The sequence below is a fragment of the Choloepus didactylus genome, chromosome 2 (assembly GCF_015220235.1).
Source record: "Choloepus didactylus isolate mChoDid1 chromosome 2, mChoDid1.pri, whole genome shotgun sequence".
NCBI classification, from domain to species: domain Eukaryota; kingdom Metazoa; phylum Chordata; class Mammalia; order Pilosa; family Megalonychidae; genus Choloepus; species Choloepus didactylus.
Genome location: NC_051308.1, coordinates 37,204,949 through 37,221,680, shown reverse-complemented (window position 1 = coordinate 37,221,680; position 16,732 = coordinate 37,204,949). Strand labels below are relative to the sequence as shown.

Below are 16,732 nucleotides of genomic sequence, written 5' to 3'. Positions count from 1 at the left end.
GGGAACAGAATACAAACCATATTCAATCAGATGCATGTGGTATTCACATCACCAGAGTGATCAATGTGAATTTTCTTGGTGTATTCTTTTCCTTTCAGTACAGTGCAGACAGAGTTGACTATTGATAAAATACATTTAGACTATAGTTCTGATTGTATTTATCTTTTTCCTACATCTACATCATTTAGAAATTTATTTCCCTCATTCAATTTTTGCTGCTGTGAAACAGCTCCAATGAACACTAAACATTAATTTGAATTAGTTGGATTGTATATACTTGCAGATTTAACAAAATTTAGGGAAAATGAAAAAGACATGTAGAATTTTGTTCAGAATTTTGTTCAGTCTTCTGTAAGCACATATAATTAAGATATCTGCTTACACTGATTTTGCAAACACATTCAGTCAGGATTTAGAATTGCAGTCATTGTAGGCATCTGTGTCTTCATGGAACTTCTAACGGTCCCAGGATCACTTTTAAAGGATTTTTATTTAAGATAAACAAACTCAGCTGAATAAAATTTAAAAAGAAGACAACCTCAAACCAGAGACCTAAACTCACAACTGGAGGATTAGCAAAAAAAGAGCAAATTAAACCCAAAGTGAGTAGAAGGAAGGAAATTACAAAGATTAGAGCAGAGATAAATGAAATAGACAATAAAAAGCAATAGAGAGAATCAACAAAACCAAAAGTTGGATCTTGGAAAAGATCAATAAACTCGACAAACCTTTATTTATACTGACAAAGAAAGAGGACACAAACAACTACAATCAGAAATGGGGTGGGGAGGGAGAGCTCATTGCTACCAACATCCAGAAACAAATGGCTTATAAGAGGATACTATGAACAACTGTACACCAACAAATTAGATAGCTTAGCTGAAATGGACAAATTCCTAGAAACACACAAACTACCTCTACTGACTCAAGAAGAAATAGAGGATCTCAAAAGACCAATAAAAGTAAAGTATTTGAATCAGTCATCAAAAACCTAAAAAAGAAAAGCCCAGGACCAGATGGCTTCACTGGTGAATTTTACCAAACAATCCAAAAAGAATTAACACTAATCCTGCTCAAACACTTCAAAAAACTGAAGAGGAGAGAACACTCCCTAACTCATACTATGAGGCTAACATCACCTTAATACCAAAGAAAGATAAAGATAACACAAGAAAACTATAGACCAATATTCCTTATGAATATAGATGCAAAAGTCCTCAACAAAATACTAACAAACTGAATCCAACAGCACATTTAAAGAATACCATGATCAAGTGGGGTTTATCCCAGGTATCCAAGGGTGGTTCAACCTAAGGAACTCAACAAAGTAATACTCCACAGTAATAGAATGAAGGAAAGAAACGTAGTTTTGTAGCTTGTTATTTTTTTCCTAAGTGAGGAAGGATATCAGCAAGTCTCAAGTCTTACTGCAAACCAGCGGGACGAACTGCAGAAAAACAGTATTTCTTTTCTCTTTCAATACAAATAAATGCCTAGGTGAGGGACTCTTTCTCCGATTCTGCTGGTTAGCCTGAGAATCTGACTTTGAGAGAAGAGGAAGAACTTTGTGAGTTGGGTCTAACTGTAGAATATAAGATTATATTCACTGCTTTGCCCTCAGACATATTCTGGATTTCTGTGGAAAAAGAATGCCCTGATAGTCACAAGAAAACAATGAACATTTTCTGCAGTTTTCAACATCTTTTACATGTGTGAGCAAGAACAGAAAGCATCTTATTTCGGTTGAAAATGAAATCTCTTTTTGCTTATCTCACGAGAGCAATCCAAAATTGAGTATTTGTGCAGCAAAACAAGTACAGGCCTCACCGAAAAGAGATAAATTTCATTATTTTTTGTTTAAAAAATAATACATTTTATGCATATGTAGGCTATTTAAGAGATTAAGAAACCAACACCTATGTATACTAATTTTGAAACTACTAGACCTATATTTGAGCTTGAGCATATTACTACTCAGTAAGAAAATGCTTTAAAAAAAAATACTGTATAAAATTGTGTCTGGCTGCCAAGAAGAAGAAGCCACATGTTGTTGCTTCAGCTAGCAGTGTCAGCTAAGTCCAGCCTTCCAGCTTTCCTCACCAGGGCATCAGACATGTGAGCAAAGCTATCCTGGACCTTTCAACCAGCTGCACACCACCAAGTAACTTTCATCAATGGCACATGGAATAGAAGACTCATCTAGCCGAACCCTACCTAAACATTTTTATTTTATTTTTATTATGGTAACATATACCAGCCTAAATTTAACCGAAACCAATGACCCACATAATGCAATGTTTCGAGCTCCCCTATGTACCACCCCCCTCCAAAAAAAAAAGTTTGGGTCTGGGCTATTTTTTAAAATTCATGCTGCTTTGGCTTATGATTTTGGTAGCTGTACTATTCAACACTGTCAATAAATTTTCAGTTTATAAATAACAGGTTGTAAATTTACATCCTTTATTTAAATTAACTCTTCCAAGCCTTCCTTTAGAAAAAGTAAATTCCATTTTGGCTTAAGTGAGTTGTTTAATAGAAAGTTGTGTCTGCTTTATGAGTTTTTAAAATTTTGAAACAGATTAATATCAATAAAGGTAAGTGACACATAACTTTTTTTTTTTTTAACAAAAAAGGTTGGCTAAAAAGTCATTTTTATTTATAAAGGGAAAACTACTCTTGGTCTTACCACATGCACATACCATACCTCATATCACATTAGTTTAACATGGTGGTAGCTACACAACCGTATGCATTTGCCAAAACTCATAAAACTGCACGCTAAAAAAGGTGAATTTTATGTATGTAAGTGATACTTCAAAAAAAGTTGAATTAAAAAAAAAAATTACAATTCCTAGACCCACCCTGCTAATGAAATACAGACACAGTCTAGTCATCACTGAAATCCTGGATTCACAATTAAATTAAAAGTTAAATGTCACCTTGCTATATCAATGACATATACTTTCAATGAAAATAATCTTAGGAGTTGTTTTTTAATGATGCTTACAGGCACTCGACAATATGATTCCAAAACAAATTCAACAAACTAAACTACATATATTCTTTATGACTTTTAGGGAAAAGACATTCAGGAAATAGAAGGGATCAGTGAGCTTTCTGTACCTCTGATATGAAATGTAACCGCTATATCAAAATACAAAAATCTATTCAGTTTGGGCTTAATCTAACACAGAAAATGGATTTAATTTATGGTAAAAGTTTGTTTTCACCTCAGCAACCTGAAAATCCAATACAGACCTTAATTTGTCTGCTTTATGGTTTACATCATCTGCTTCCAGGATATCATTTGCTGCAGAAGTGCAGCAAGAGAGCAAACAAATAAATTAGATAGAAATTTATAGAACTTGAAGCTACGTCAATTCCAGTATGTGGTGTGAAAAGGGAATAAATATTACCTAGTCAGTAAAACAGCAAGCAATCTTAAAATTTCCTACACACACAACAAAAGCAAAGAAAATACGGTTCTCCCTTCATAAAGCAAAGCAGATTATAACTAATTGCCCTTGTACCTAAGAAACATTATTAACATCTGCCAACTACAGTGCCTGTAATTTTCCCAATAATTCTATAATGTAAGTATTGTTATGCCTATTTAAAGCATATGACAGGTGCTGTGCTAACTGCTTTATTTTATTTTTTTGTTTAACCTTATAAGATAGGCATTATTATCTCATTTTATAAATAAAGAAATTGAAGTTCAGATTAGTTTAAGAAACAGGTGCAAATTCACCCAACTAATATTGGCAAAGCCTACAATCAAGCCAGGTATCTATAGCTCCAAGCTTGTTTTTCCTACTCCATAATGCCTCCTCCCCAAGGAGTATTAAAAATACTGGGACATTATTTTACTTTTATTACCAAGGAAGACATCTGTATGACACATATATTGTATTCAACTTACAATAAAGCATCTAGAGTCTACCCTAAAATGCATTTACTACATCACAACATGTTGCTAAAACGGCTTACCAGAAATGAAAATGGTACACTATAGAACAGAAAACAGAGCAAAGCAGTGATTAGGAGAGGCAAGAAATTTACCCAGGCTGCCTGCCTAAGTTATTTACAGGAAGGGAAGATCCTCACTGAGATCTTCTGACAATTTAACAAAATTTTCCATAAATTCACTGCTTCCCTAAAACAAGATGGAAGAAAAAGGGCAACTGCTCAATATCCATTCTCCTAGGTACAGTTTTACTACAATTAAAGACGTGCTTATAATGTTGTGGAGAAAAGAGTTAACACAGCAGGCCAGAGACTGTTTTCCTTAGAAAGGCCCCCTTGCAAGGTTAGCCCTTGGCTGGCATCTGAGAACTTGAAATGGGAGGGTTCCAACCATTCCCTGATAAAAATAGCTAACTGTGGCTAAAGTCTGTGCAAACAATATGGTTTATGCTGAATATCTGCTTTCCTTCTGGGTGCTATAAGTTTGGTACTTGTTAACCAGAAGTTGCCTATGTGACTGGCCCCCAATAAAACCCCTGGGCACTGAGTCTCTAATGAGCTTCCCTAGTAGACAACACTTCACATGTGCTAACGCAACTTGCTGCTAGAGGAATTTAGTGCACCCTGTTTGACCCCTAAGAGGACTCTTAGAAATCTATGCCTGTTCCTCCAGACTTCACCCCACAAGCTTTTTCCTTTTGCTGATTCTATTTTGAACGCTTTCACTACAATAGCCATAAACATCATTATATGCTGAGTCCTGTGAGTCCTCCTAGCAAATCACCAAATGTTGAGGTGGTCTGGGGGATCACTGAGACAGATAACAAGACATTTTCAGACCATATTTATAAAATAGTTACTGTCAATAACATGGCCATGAAAATTTGCTTAAGATTAGCATTGTCTCTGGTGAGGTTTTACGCCCTACTAGACAACATTACGTTCCAAACACCCTGACCATGGATTAAATAATGCGCATTTTTAGAAAGTGATACTCACCGGGAACTCTAGCAGGGAAGAAATCAGGAGACCCAGCTCCAGCACCACCCTCCTCTTCATCTTCTTCAAATTCCAAATTCTCTTCTTCACCAGGTGCTAAAATTCTTCTACATGGAAAAGGATGGAAAAAAGTAGTGAGCTACAAAACTACATATACTAGTGAAGCCTCACAGCTATCATTTTCCAGGTAAGATACCCAATGATGAAGAAAAAACAAAAAAACAGAAGTATCTGAAAAAGAGGTAAAAAATAAGAGGACAAATATGGATGCTTATTTATCTTACCTTAATGGAACAGGCTGAACATCAAATGGGAATTCTTTATTATATGTAAGAATATTCTTTAGGACTGGAATAAAAAAAGAGAATGAAAAAGAAACATGAATTCTTCCATAAATCAGAACCAAAAATTCTATCTTAAAATGACTAATTATAATCAATTTTACTATGCATATTCATAATTTAAAAAATTCTCAACCTTATTATCATTCCAGAGCCACAGTGCATTTGTCCACTGAAGGTCTTAACAAAAAGAAAATGCCCATAGTCTACTCAAGGTAGCAGTAATTTCAGAGTACTGCCAGATCTCCAAGGAGAGTAAGTTCCAGAGTCTCAGAGCCCTCGTGGAAAACAAACCTCAGAACAGTTCTATATACAAGATCCGAGGTGAGACATATGTCACACAGAGGAGAATGCTTCCTTCCTGGGGAACTTTAATCAAAAGATTGGCATCAAAATCGACCAAGTAAAGGTATACAAGCACATCTTAATCTATGTCCTGAGTAGACATTTCCTCAACCCCATCAAACTGGTGAAGACTGTAGTAGCAAGATTATAATTCTCAGATTCCTTTTATGATAAATTTATTTTACATTTATATGTAATTTTATTAAGAAACATGTATTTATATGTATGTATGTATATATATATATATATATATACACACACACACACACATATACACAAACACACATGAATACACATACCCTAAGAGGGACTATCCCCAAGGTAAGTCTTCAAACAATATAGTACCAACTCTGTATTCTGGCTGTTGTTGACCTATATTTCAATGATTGTATTTGGCATGTAAACTTAAAGAGAGATGTTCTATAGTTCTGGCTACTTTTGAAAAGCTATAGTAAGTAAGTATGCAATTTAATGCTTAATTTCTGCCCTTAAGGGTTCCCAGTAACTACCTACAATTATATTAAAAAGAACTGAGAGCATTAACTGGGCAGTCCAAAAGGCTTCCATGATTTTGCACTAAATTTATTCAGCCTCTCTCATTTTGGCATCCTGGAGTTTAGAGCTAACATGCATGTAGCATATTGGCATCCCAAAGGAGGAAACCCCAAAAGCAAAGGTTGCAATTACATGACTTACTCCAAATAGGAGCCAGATTCGTTTATTAGACTTCATTAAAAGATGTATTTCTACTAAGTCCCCCAGTGAGAGAGAAGGTTAAGATTTGTGTCTAGATTCTCATTCATTCTTATTTTTCTCCCTCCCTTCAACTCTCACCCTCTCCCTTCCTTTCTTCTTCTCAAAAAATATGCACTGAGTGCCCATAATGTTCCAATCACTGCTTAGGTGCTAAAGATATGGCAGTGATCAAGACAGAGGGTTCTTGCCCTCAATATATGGGATTTAGATCCTAGTCAGGAAAGGCAGACAGGAAATAAGTTCACAAATAAATGAGATAATGTAAGACTGTGATTAGTGTTATGAAGGACACAAACAGGATGATTACATAAGTAGAGTAAGTGGAACAGAGGGAGAACTTTAGGTAAGGTGGACAGAGAAGGCCTTTCAAAACTAAATTGTTAGAAGACATTTAAACAATGACCTAGGATGAGAGGAATCATATATAATAGCTGCAAATATAAGAGAACAGACTAGAACGACAAGGAAGGTTCTGAGGCAGAAACTAGTTAGCTTGTTCAAGGGACAGATAGGCTTATATGATGATGTTTGATAAGCAAGGGGAAAGTAGAAGACAAAGTTAGATTTGACATCAAATCCTAGCTCTACAATTACACCACATGATTTGAGCACTCATGCAATTATTCTGAATCACCGTTCCCCCAAACGGGAATAGTACTTACTTCATAGACTGTTGAGAGAATTAAATAATGTAAATGAAATTACATTGGAAAATTTAAAGTATCATACAAGCAAAAGCCTGCATTATTATATGGTAATTCATTCTTTCAACAGTTTTCTCTACCTAGCTGACTAGAATCCTAGCATTTTCAGATCTCACTAACTAGTATTTTAAAAATTTTAAGAACATCCTTTCTAGATTTGATGCATGATTGCTCATTGTAAGTAAACTATTACACTTGAACTCAACAAATATCAATTAGTCTCTCACATAAACTGTGCCAGATACTGAGAATGGGGGAGTGAGTGGCAAAACAATAAAAGACATGAATCATTCACACCAGAAACAAAAGCACATATATGGTATTTTTAATAATAATAAAAAGAAAAAAATCAACCCTTAAAGTATGTATAAAACAACAATAATAAAAACGTTGAGGCCCCACCCTGATCAAGATGACAGTGAGATGCTTCAGGGCTCCATCTCCCCACAGAATCTTGGAACAGCCATCAAGAACTGGAAGAAACATCTTTCTCAAAGCTCCAGAAAACAGTTAAAGGACTGCAGAAACAGGGTGAGCATGGACTCAAGAAAAAGGCTAATTAAAAGCAGCAGGATGTCTTGGCAACCTGGCTTCTCTCCACCCCTCCACCCCTCACCAGCTCTGTGTGGAGCTGATGGTGCTCCCAGTATGGATCCCTGGTCCTGGTTCCGGAGGGAACAGAGTAGCCCTCGTGTACACCATGGGAGCGTGTATGCCTGGTGGTGGCCTGAAGGACTTACTGTCCCAGAACTCGCTCTGCATGTAGAAGGTGGCCTGTGGAAATCTCCTACAGAAGGCTGTTGGAAGAGTAGTCAAGTCATGCTGCCTGGGGTGAGGGAATGCTGGCTGTAGGACATACACTGCAGTGCCCAGTAGGAAATTATTTCCTAGGGAAGAGGTGACAATTGGCACTGTGTAAATGGGGGGATTCCTAGGGCCACATACACAACCCAAGACAAGTGGCAGGTGTAGAAGGGAACATGGAGGCCCCTACACTTTGGCCTGGAGCTTTATCATTGTATGGATAAGCCTTGGAGGATTGGCAAAAGGGGCAGGGGGCACAAGGAGGGGCAAAAAGAGAGGAAAGACCACCTCACACTCTGTGTCAAAATAAACCCCAACACCAGACTTGAAGCCATACACCCTTCAGTCACACAGATTCCTCAAGTGCTGTCTGTGAGAACAGCAGGGTCACATTGTCTTAGGCTGCTGGGAGGAAGCTCAGATCTCCAGGCCCCATGCAGCCATGAAACTCCCCATATCAGAGACCCATCCTGCTTCTGAGTTTGGACTTTGGAAACAAAAGATTTGCTAATATGCCTGTCTGATCATGGCCTTTCTGGGGGTGGGCTTGGCTGACCCATCTTCCAGATGGTGCAGAGGCCTGAGGAGCAGCAGGGAGCAAGGGGCTGCTGCAGACCCTCTGGAAGCACAGACATCAGCCAACCCTCAGGCCTACTGGGGAGGTCCACTGTATGGGTGGGGGGTGGGGGGGGATCATCCCCAGGGCAGAGCCTCAAGCCCATGGACTGAGCCCCCATCACCAGTCTTCTGCCCAGGCCCAGGCCCGTGGCAGCAGGCTTACTGCTTTTCAGAAACTAACATCCCTTATAATGGGGAAGAAAAGCAAAATTTAAGAGCATTGGCTGACATCTGGGTAAACAGTATTAAGAAGGTCTAATTCATGCTCCACAATGGAGGTTCAAAGACTTCTGGGGCATTGAGTGGTAACAACAACAAAAAAAAAAAACCTGCAAAAACTGGGAAAGGTGATATCTTTTTTCCTACTTTTTTGTTAGCTCCTGGCATTCCAGGAAAGCTCTATCATAACAATAGCTGGATGTAAGCTTAAGGAACAGATGTCTCACAGTCTAAATTCCAGAGATAACACATTAAAATATCAAAATGCCCAGGTTTCTACAAAAGGTTCCAAACATACAAAGAAACAGGAAGTGATGACCCAGGCAGAAGACAAAATTAAAGCCTTGGAAACTATTAAAGAAGAAGACAAGACCTAGGACATACCAGGTAAAGACTTTTAAAAAATGGTCCTAAGATACTCAAAGAGCTAAAGAAAAACATGGACAAAGAACTAGAGGAAATCAGGAAAACAACAGATGAACACAGAGAATTTAAATAGAGAGATGAAAATTATGAAAAGGAACCAAACAGCTGAAGACCACACTTACAGAAATTGAAAATTCCCTACAGAGTTTCAAGAGCAGATTGAAGTTGGCAGAAGAAGGAATCAGAGAACTTGAAAATAAGACAATTGAAATCATCCAGTCTGAGGCGCAGGAAGAAAGAATGATGAAAAGTGAACAGAACCTCAGGAAACTGTGGGACACCATCAAGTGTAATAATACACACACTGTGGGGATCCCAGAAGGAAAAAGAAAGGGGCAGAGAGAATGTTTGAGGAAATAATGGCTGAAAACTTTCCAAATTTAACAAAAGAAATGAATATACAAATCTGAGAACTCCAAACAGGATAAGCCCAAATGGACCAATGCTGCTGATATTATAATCAGACTGTTAAATGATAAAGACAGAGAGAATTCTGAAAACCATGAGAGAGAAGCAACATGTACTATAGCAAGGAGCCTCAATAAGATTAAGAGCTGATTTCTCATTGGAAACCATGGAGGCAAGAAGGGAGTGGGATAACATAAAGTGCTAAAGGCAAAAAATTGCCAACCAAGGGTTCTATATCAGGCAAAACTGTCTTTCAAAAATGAGGGATAGATTAAGATATTCCCAGATAAACAAAAGCTGAAGGAGTTCACACCACTAAACCTGCCCTGCAAATGATGTTAAGAAAGTTCCTGCAGGTTGAAAGGAAAGGACAATAGACAATAGATTAACACTGCATGAAGTAAAAAAGCTCTCCAGTGAGGGTGACAACATGGGTAAATATAAATACCAGTACTATTGTATTTTTGGTTTGTAGCTCCAGTTTTTACTTCCTACAGAATCTAAAGGGCAAATGCATAAAATGTAATTATAAATTAGAGGTTTTAAACTCACAATGTATAATCATGTAATTTGTGACAAGAACTACACAATAGTAGGGAGATCAAGGAGTATAAAAATACAGTTTTTGTAAACCATTGAAGTTAAACTGGTATCAAAGCAAAGGAGAGTGTTATAGATTTAGAATGTTAAATTTAAGGCCCATGGTAACTATGAAGAAAATAATCAGAGAACGTGCTAGCTCATAGAGACACATATTGCATGAAAGTCCAAATCAGGAAAATCTACAGAGAAAGAAAGTAGATTTGTGGTTGCTAAGGTTAAGGGATGGCTGACCGGGAGGGAGATGGATGGGGGTTTAGTAGTAGTAACTAAAGGTTACTAAAGGTTATGAAGTATCTTTCTTTGTTAAATTTCTTTCGGTTATTAGAGAAACTGTAGGTTTACAGAAAAGTCATGCAGAAAATGTAGAGCTTCCATATACCCTTCCCCCCATTATTACCATTTTGCATTAGTGTGGTACCTTTGTTACAATTAATGAAAGAATATTATTATAACTGTACTATTAACTTAGTCCACAGTTTACATTAGGGTTGACTTTGTTGTACAGTCCTATGGTGGTTGTTATTTTTTAAGTTTTTATTTAGTAACATATATACAACCTAAAAGTTCCCCTTTTAACCACACTCGGATATATAATGCAGTGGCATTAACTACATTCACAATGTTGTGTTACCATCACCACCATCCTTACTAAAACTTTTTCATCACCCCAAACAGAAACGGGGTTTCTTTTTGAGGTAGTAAAAATGTTCTAAAATTGTGGTGCTGGTTGCACAACTCTATAAATATACTAAAAAATCAGTGAATTGTACACTTTAAATGGGTGAATTGTATGGTATATGAATTATACCTCAATAAAGCTGTTTATTTTAAAAAAAAACAATATCAAATTTAAAATCACCTAAAAAGATATTAGATGCCAAGAAAAAAGAGAAGTCAAATGAAAATCATTATATTAATTCATAACATAATAAAATGAGCACCACTAATACTATCTTTCCTTTCCATTTCCATTCTAAAGCTTAAATAGAAAAAAGAAGAGACAGAGAAACAGAAGACCAATACAGATTTCAGTCCAACCTTCCACCAAAGGTCAATAACCTCTCAGGAGCTTAAACTGGAAAACTATAATATTTAGGACTGATGTTAGCATTGCACCAGTACAGGTACTAATAAGAGTGTGGTGGAAGGAACATGAGCTTTATTTGGGCACCTTTAGACCAGGGTTCAACCCGGTTCTGGTATTTACAAGCTGTGAGGTCAGAGGCAAGGGTCAGTTTATTAGCACAATGCAGTTGAGAGAATTAATCCAAGTGTCTAGCATACATCTGCTTCTCTGAAAAATGGTAACCATTATTATCAACAAAAGATCTTGTCAGGAAATAGGAGAAATATTTGAGCATGTTAATAGGAAGAGATCATAAACAACTGAGGATAAATGGTTTACAATCTTTGCCATCATCCTATATTTCTGTTAAGAATCTTAAATTTTATTAGGTAACAAACTAAAAAAGACTAATGGAAAATAGTGACTAAAAAAGGTTAGCTAAATTCCTATTTATTCTTATCCTTAAAAAATTTTTAACACTATAATTTTCTTTAGGACAATTATATAACACAACCATCCTAACTGTAGTGATAATCTTTTATTTAAACCATCAATGTACCTTTCTTGAAATAATATTATATACAGCCAGTTACAAAAGGAAATATTCTATGATTCCATTTACATGAAATGTTTAGAATAGGCAAATTTATAGAGATAGAAAGTAGATCAGTGGTTGTCTAGGCTGAGAATTGGGAAGTTGGGAGAAAATGGGGAGTGATGCTAATGAGTACAGGGATTCATTTTGGGGTAAAGAAAACAGTCTAAGATTTATTATGGTGAGGGATGCACACACAACTCTGAATATACTAAAAGCCACTGAATAGTATACTTTAAATATGTAAATTGTATGGTATGTGAATTATATCTCAACAAAGCTGTTATTAATCTTATACAAAGTATTTGTTAATGCTTTGAGAAAGATCATAAAATAAAATCATAGGCACAAGAAAACATGGTAGTTAGAAATAAAAATTTGTGAGAAATTTTAATTACTTGACTGTATTCCTATGGACCTACGTAAGGACTAATATTTCCAAATACAAACGTGGTTCTTGTAACAGAAAGTTTATGGTCTTGATTACCAAAACTATCAAACTGACATGATTAATCATAATTCTTGCCATCTTCAGAAGGACAGTATCCTGAAGAGATGAGAAAAATATAGTTATCTAACAACTGTATAAAAACTACCAGAGTCGGTCTTCAGCAATGGGAAAAATGAATCCTCGGTCCCTCTCTGACCAAGTCTCCTCCAAGGTCACCCTCCAGGTGGGGGCTGGAGAATGCCCCGAGGAGCCAGCAGTCGTGGCAGATGCAACAAGCCCAGGAATAACATGGTTTGGCGCCTTTGACCACAAAACCTCCAAATTATTGTTGGAAGAGAGGAAGGAGGTCAGGGTTCCTCAGCCTGATATCCACTGTGGCAGCCAGTACACAGGAGTCTGCTGGCTGGAGGAGAAGCACCCCAAATCTCATCAGTGGGGGTGGGGGGTGGGGGTGCCCTGAGCCCCGGCTCTTGCGGACTGAGTTCTGGGCCAAGGCTTTGGAAGCAGGCATTGTCACCAGACACAGTGCCACCTGGAGCCAGGGTGGAGCTGCCGATGAAAGAAGGAGGAAGCAGAGTGATCAGAGTGATGGCAAAGGCCTGGCCCAGGGCTGCCATTTCTGAACCAGAGACTCTCACCCTGGACGCAGAGGTTGGAGGCCAAGGCCCAGGTGGCAAGAGCCTGGTGAACATCTCTGTTAGTGGCTATGTGGAAGGCTTCCTGAGCATAAAAACAATGAAGTAGACCATAAAGGGGAAGATATGATCCATTTAAAAAATCCACTTTCTGGGCTAAGGAGAAATTGCAAACTAAATTAATAGAAAGTGACAAAATGGGAGAAATATTTGCAATGTGTATGACTGTAGGGCATAACAAAATGTTGAGTAGAACTCTCCAGTTGTCCCAAAATTGGTGACAAGGGCCCAAAGAGGCCCAGAATACCCTAAACTGCCATCATTGTAGGCTAGAGACTTTCCTCAGGGTTTGCAAGAGATGCCCAGTTGACTTTGCTACCCCAGCCATGCCCCAGCACTTCAAGGCTTGAAAAGTACAGACTGCCCAGGGTGATGGAGACCAGGATGGGGCAGGGTGGGTACAGCTTGCTCTTCTTACTCAGGCAGGCACCAGAAATTCTAACACGAGGACCACTGCTCACCCAGCAACCTAAATCCACTCACTAATCACCACCACCCAAGGAGTGGTGGTGCCCTGGTCTCATGGTCATCTCTCTCTCCCTTCCACATGCCTAGGTTGAGAGGCAGTCCTGACCTCCATGTTGACAGATTCTAGCAGAACTTTTTCATTGTTAGTCTCTCTCTGTGTTTTGGGGAACAGGACTCTTTCCTCTGGAGTTTTGGATTTGGTGTTGCACTTATTGCCAGGTAGTCAACAACATGTGCAATGGCCACAAGGGACTAGAATCTTCCATAATCCATGCCTACATGGTGAAGTAAAGAGGTTGCATGGTCTAACAAAGACATTCCCCTCCAACAAGAAGGCATCGAATCCACTTATGGACCTGATTCCATAGAGTAGATGTAAATACAACTTCCTAGTACCCCAATGCTGCAGTCTATTTTTGCTTAGTTAAATAATTTTAAAATATAAAGATGATCTATTGGGTATATGTATTAAAACTATTGAAAACTAAGAGACAAACAAATAATGAATCCCAAGATAGAAGATTAAGTATTTGGAATGTTAAGACTGAAAGCACACCAGCATTATTAAATTTATAATAATCCTTTTAAACTGCTTTTGAAAATACTTTTTTTAAACTTTAAGAATCAGAACAGCTACATTCGGATCAGTCAGCTTTTTAGATTGCTGGAAACTGGTGCTAAGCCTAAGAGTAGACTTAATTCTGCAAACTGTTAACTTTTAAAACAGTTTCAAATGTGAAAAAATATTTTTAGGAATCAATTTTGGTTCACATGAACACAAACTGATAAGCTAGTATCTGATGTGGCCACAGTCTTCAAGAATAAAAGCATGTATTTGTAATTCTTTGAAACAAGGTCTATTGGATCTCCTGCTACTTAGCGTGTGAACAAACCCAACTTTGTGTGTCGAACAACTATTTTGAATTTGCATAATTATGCTTTGATTCCTCATAGCTTCTCATTTTATGGAATTGATCTGTATTGACCATAAACTGTAAAAAAAATAAGTAACTGTGTGGAAAAAAAAACTATTAGAGTCAAAGCAAATCTGCTATGGATTTTTATTTTTTGTTACTTCCCTCTACAAACAGAAACAATAGAAATCAGATCTCCTTCAGCATAGATTATGAGATTTCCTTTCTTGGACTAGACCTCCAGTTAAATCAAATGCTCCTAATTCAAAAATATATATCTGTGTTAGTCAGATCTGCTGTGAAAGAATTTGAAATTGGCAGTTTGTGAAATCTATATTATATTCTCTTTAGTACTTATGAGGTAAATTTTATCTTCAGCCTCTTGTATGAGGCATGGAATCATCAAATGGATTGCAATAGTATGAAAAGAGCTCAAGACTGACCAGAGCTTGAGTGTTAGGCTGCTACTAAGGGTCTGTGAGTACAGGGGAAGTCATTAAATCTCCTTCCTCAACTATAAAGTGAGAAAATTCAACTAAATGGCTCTTAAGAGTCTCTACTGTTCTAAAATGATCCCTACTTAAAAATTTGATTTAACAGATGGATAAATAAAACCTACTGTTTCCTATTTACACGACAATGTTAAGATGTACAATCCTAACTCAATGAAAGAAAAGGATAGTGACTAACATTCAGTTAGTCCTATGTTCAACTCTTGTGCCTTTGCCCATATTGCAAACATTTTTCCTCAGAAAACATTCATTTGAACCAGCAAAGGAGCTTTATTTGGCAGCATCCTAACACAAAATATTTGAAGGAATTGTTCAGAAAAACTTTAGAGAAGGGGAGAGAAAATGGGACAACAGGAAGTATTTTGCATAGCAGCTCAAAGCAGCTGGACTGTACTTTTCAATAACATATATTGTAAATGGGCATAATGACCATAACTTTACATTCCCTTGTAAATGTTTACCAAAGTAATTATAGTCTTATTAAAATGATTAAAGCAAAATAAAGGCTTACACATATTTAAATGAGGTAAAACTTTCCACATTATGTAGTGAAGATAAAATTCAAACAATAACTACAGATATTACAGGACTTATAAAAGCACAAAAAAATCACATATTAACATAAATCAAATCAGTACCTATGCTAAATATTACTAATATCTATAATAGATTAAATATTGTCTAAAGAAATAGCACTAATACATATAAAATAAAACTTACTTGGTTCTAGCTTCTTCAAATCCTCCAGTTTAAATTCTTCTTGGGACTGTGTGGACTAAATTTAAAATATGCACGTTACATCTGTTTATTACAAAGATTTCACTACACTTGCATTATCTAGAAAAAATTAGCCAAAATAAATGTATCTGTTTCTTGCTTTCAATGTACAAAATGAAAAGTCACAAACTGGTTTTTGTTTGTTTTTGCCTTCTTGGAAACATCGAGGCTAAAAATAACAGAAAAAAACAGAATTCACATCTTTTATTTCCACAGTTTACAAAATCTTAACTAAATCCTTTGAGTATTTGTTGAACAGATAAATTCCTACTGTTATAAAACCCTTCTGAGACAATAATGTTTTTTGGAATAATGCCTAACAATTTATCTGAATAATTCAGAATAATTTCCTTTTCTTGTATTAACAGAAAAAAAAAAAAAACAAACCCCATAAAACAAAAACCGATTACCTGTAAAGCTGCACTTCGTAATTCCAAACATGTTGCAATTTTGCCTATTGTTTTCTGTAAGGAAAAAAAAAAAAGCTATAAATACCAAAAATATTTTAACTGTTGTGAAATTAATCAAGTTACTTTTTTTATTGATAAGGAATCTATAATTCTTTCAAATAAGTTAAATTTTATTTCTTTCTACCATCTCGCAGACTTTAGAGAAATGAGAGGCAAAGGCTGGGATAAAGCAAAGACAGTAAGTATTTTCTCTTCTGAGCTCACTTGCCATGACCAATTCAAAATAAGTTTGCTTTGGCAACCTCTTTAGATATGATTGAAAGAGCAATAAAAAGGCCTTCCTGACATCTTCCTTTGCCCTTTTTTCATCTTCAAAAAGCCTCAAGTTCACTAAAAACCTTAAAAATGAAACTATGTTTAAGTTAGCACAATGGTAACATTTAATTTTGGCTTAAGTCCAACCCTGACTTGTTTGATTAAATACATAAGCAATGCTAAGCAAAATCAATACTTGCGACGAACAGTGGCAAATTTTATGGTCAGATCTGCTTTACATAACATAGTAAGCTATAAAATGGATAAAAAATGATAGGGTATAGTCCTTGCCTTTGATAAGCTCATCTTCTATTATGTCAGATAAGACAAGTACAGAATC

At 36.6% G+C, this 16,732-nt stretch overlaps 1 protein-coding gene across 1 annotated transcript in view; it reads right to left on the bottom strand.

The window, feature by feature from the left end:
• AIDA (axin interactor, dorsalization associated) overlaps positions 1–16,732 on the bottom strand; it is a 69,033-nt gene that overhangs the window by 33,143 nt on the left and 19,158 nt on the right. Inside the window, exons 3-6 of the mRNA XM_037823368.1 lie at positions 16,078–16,131; positions 15,611–15,665; positions 5,250–5,313; positions 4,966–5,072 (exon numbers count right to left, since the gene is read on the bottom strand). Of these exons, the coding sequence (XP_037679296.1) occupies positions 4,966–5,072; positions 5,250–5,313; positions 15,611–15,665; positions 16,078–16,131 (280 nt within the window). The remainder of the gene's footprint in view (positions 1–4,965; positions 5,073–5,249; positions 5,314–15,610; positions 15,666–16,077; positions 16,132–16,732) is intronic.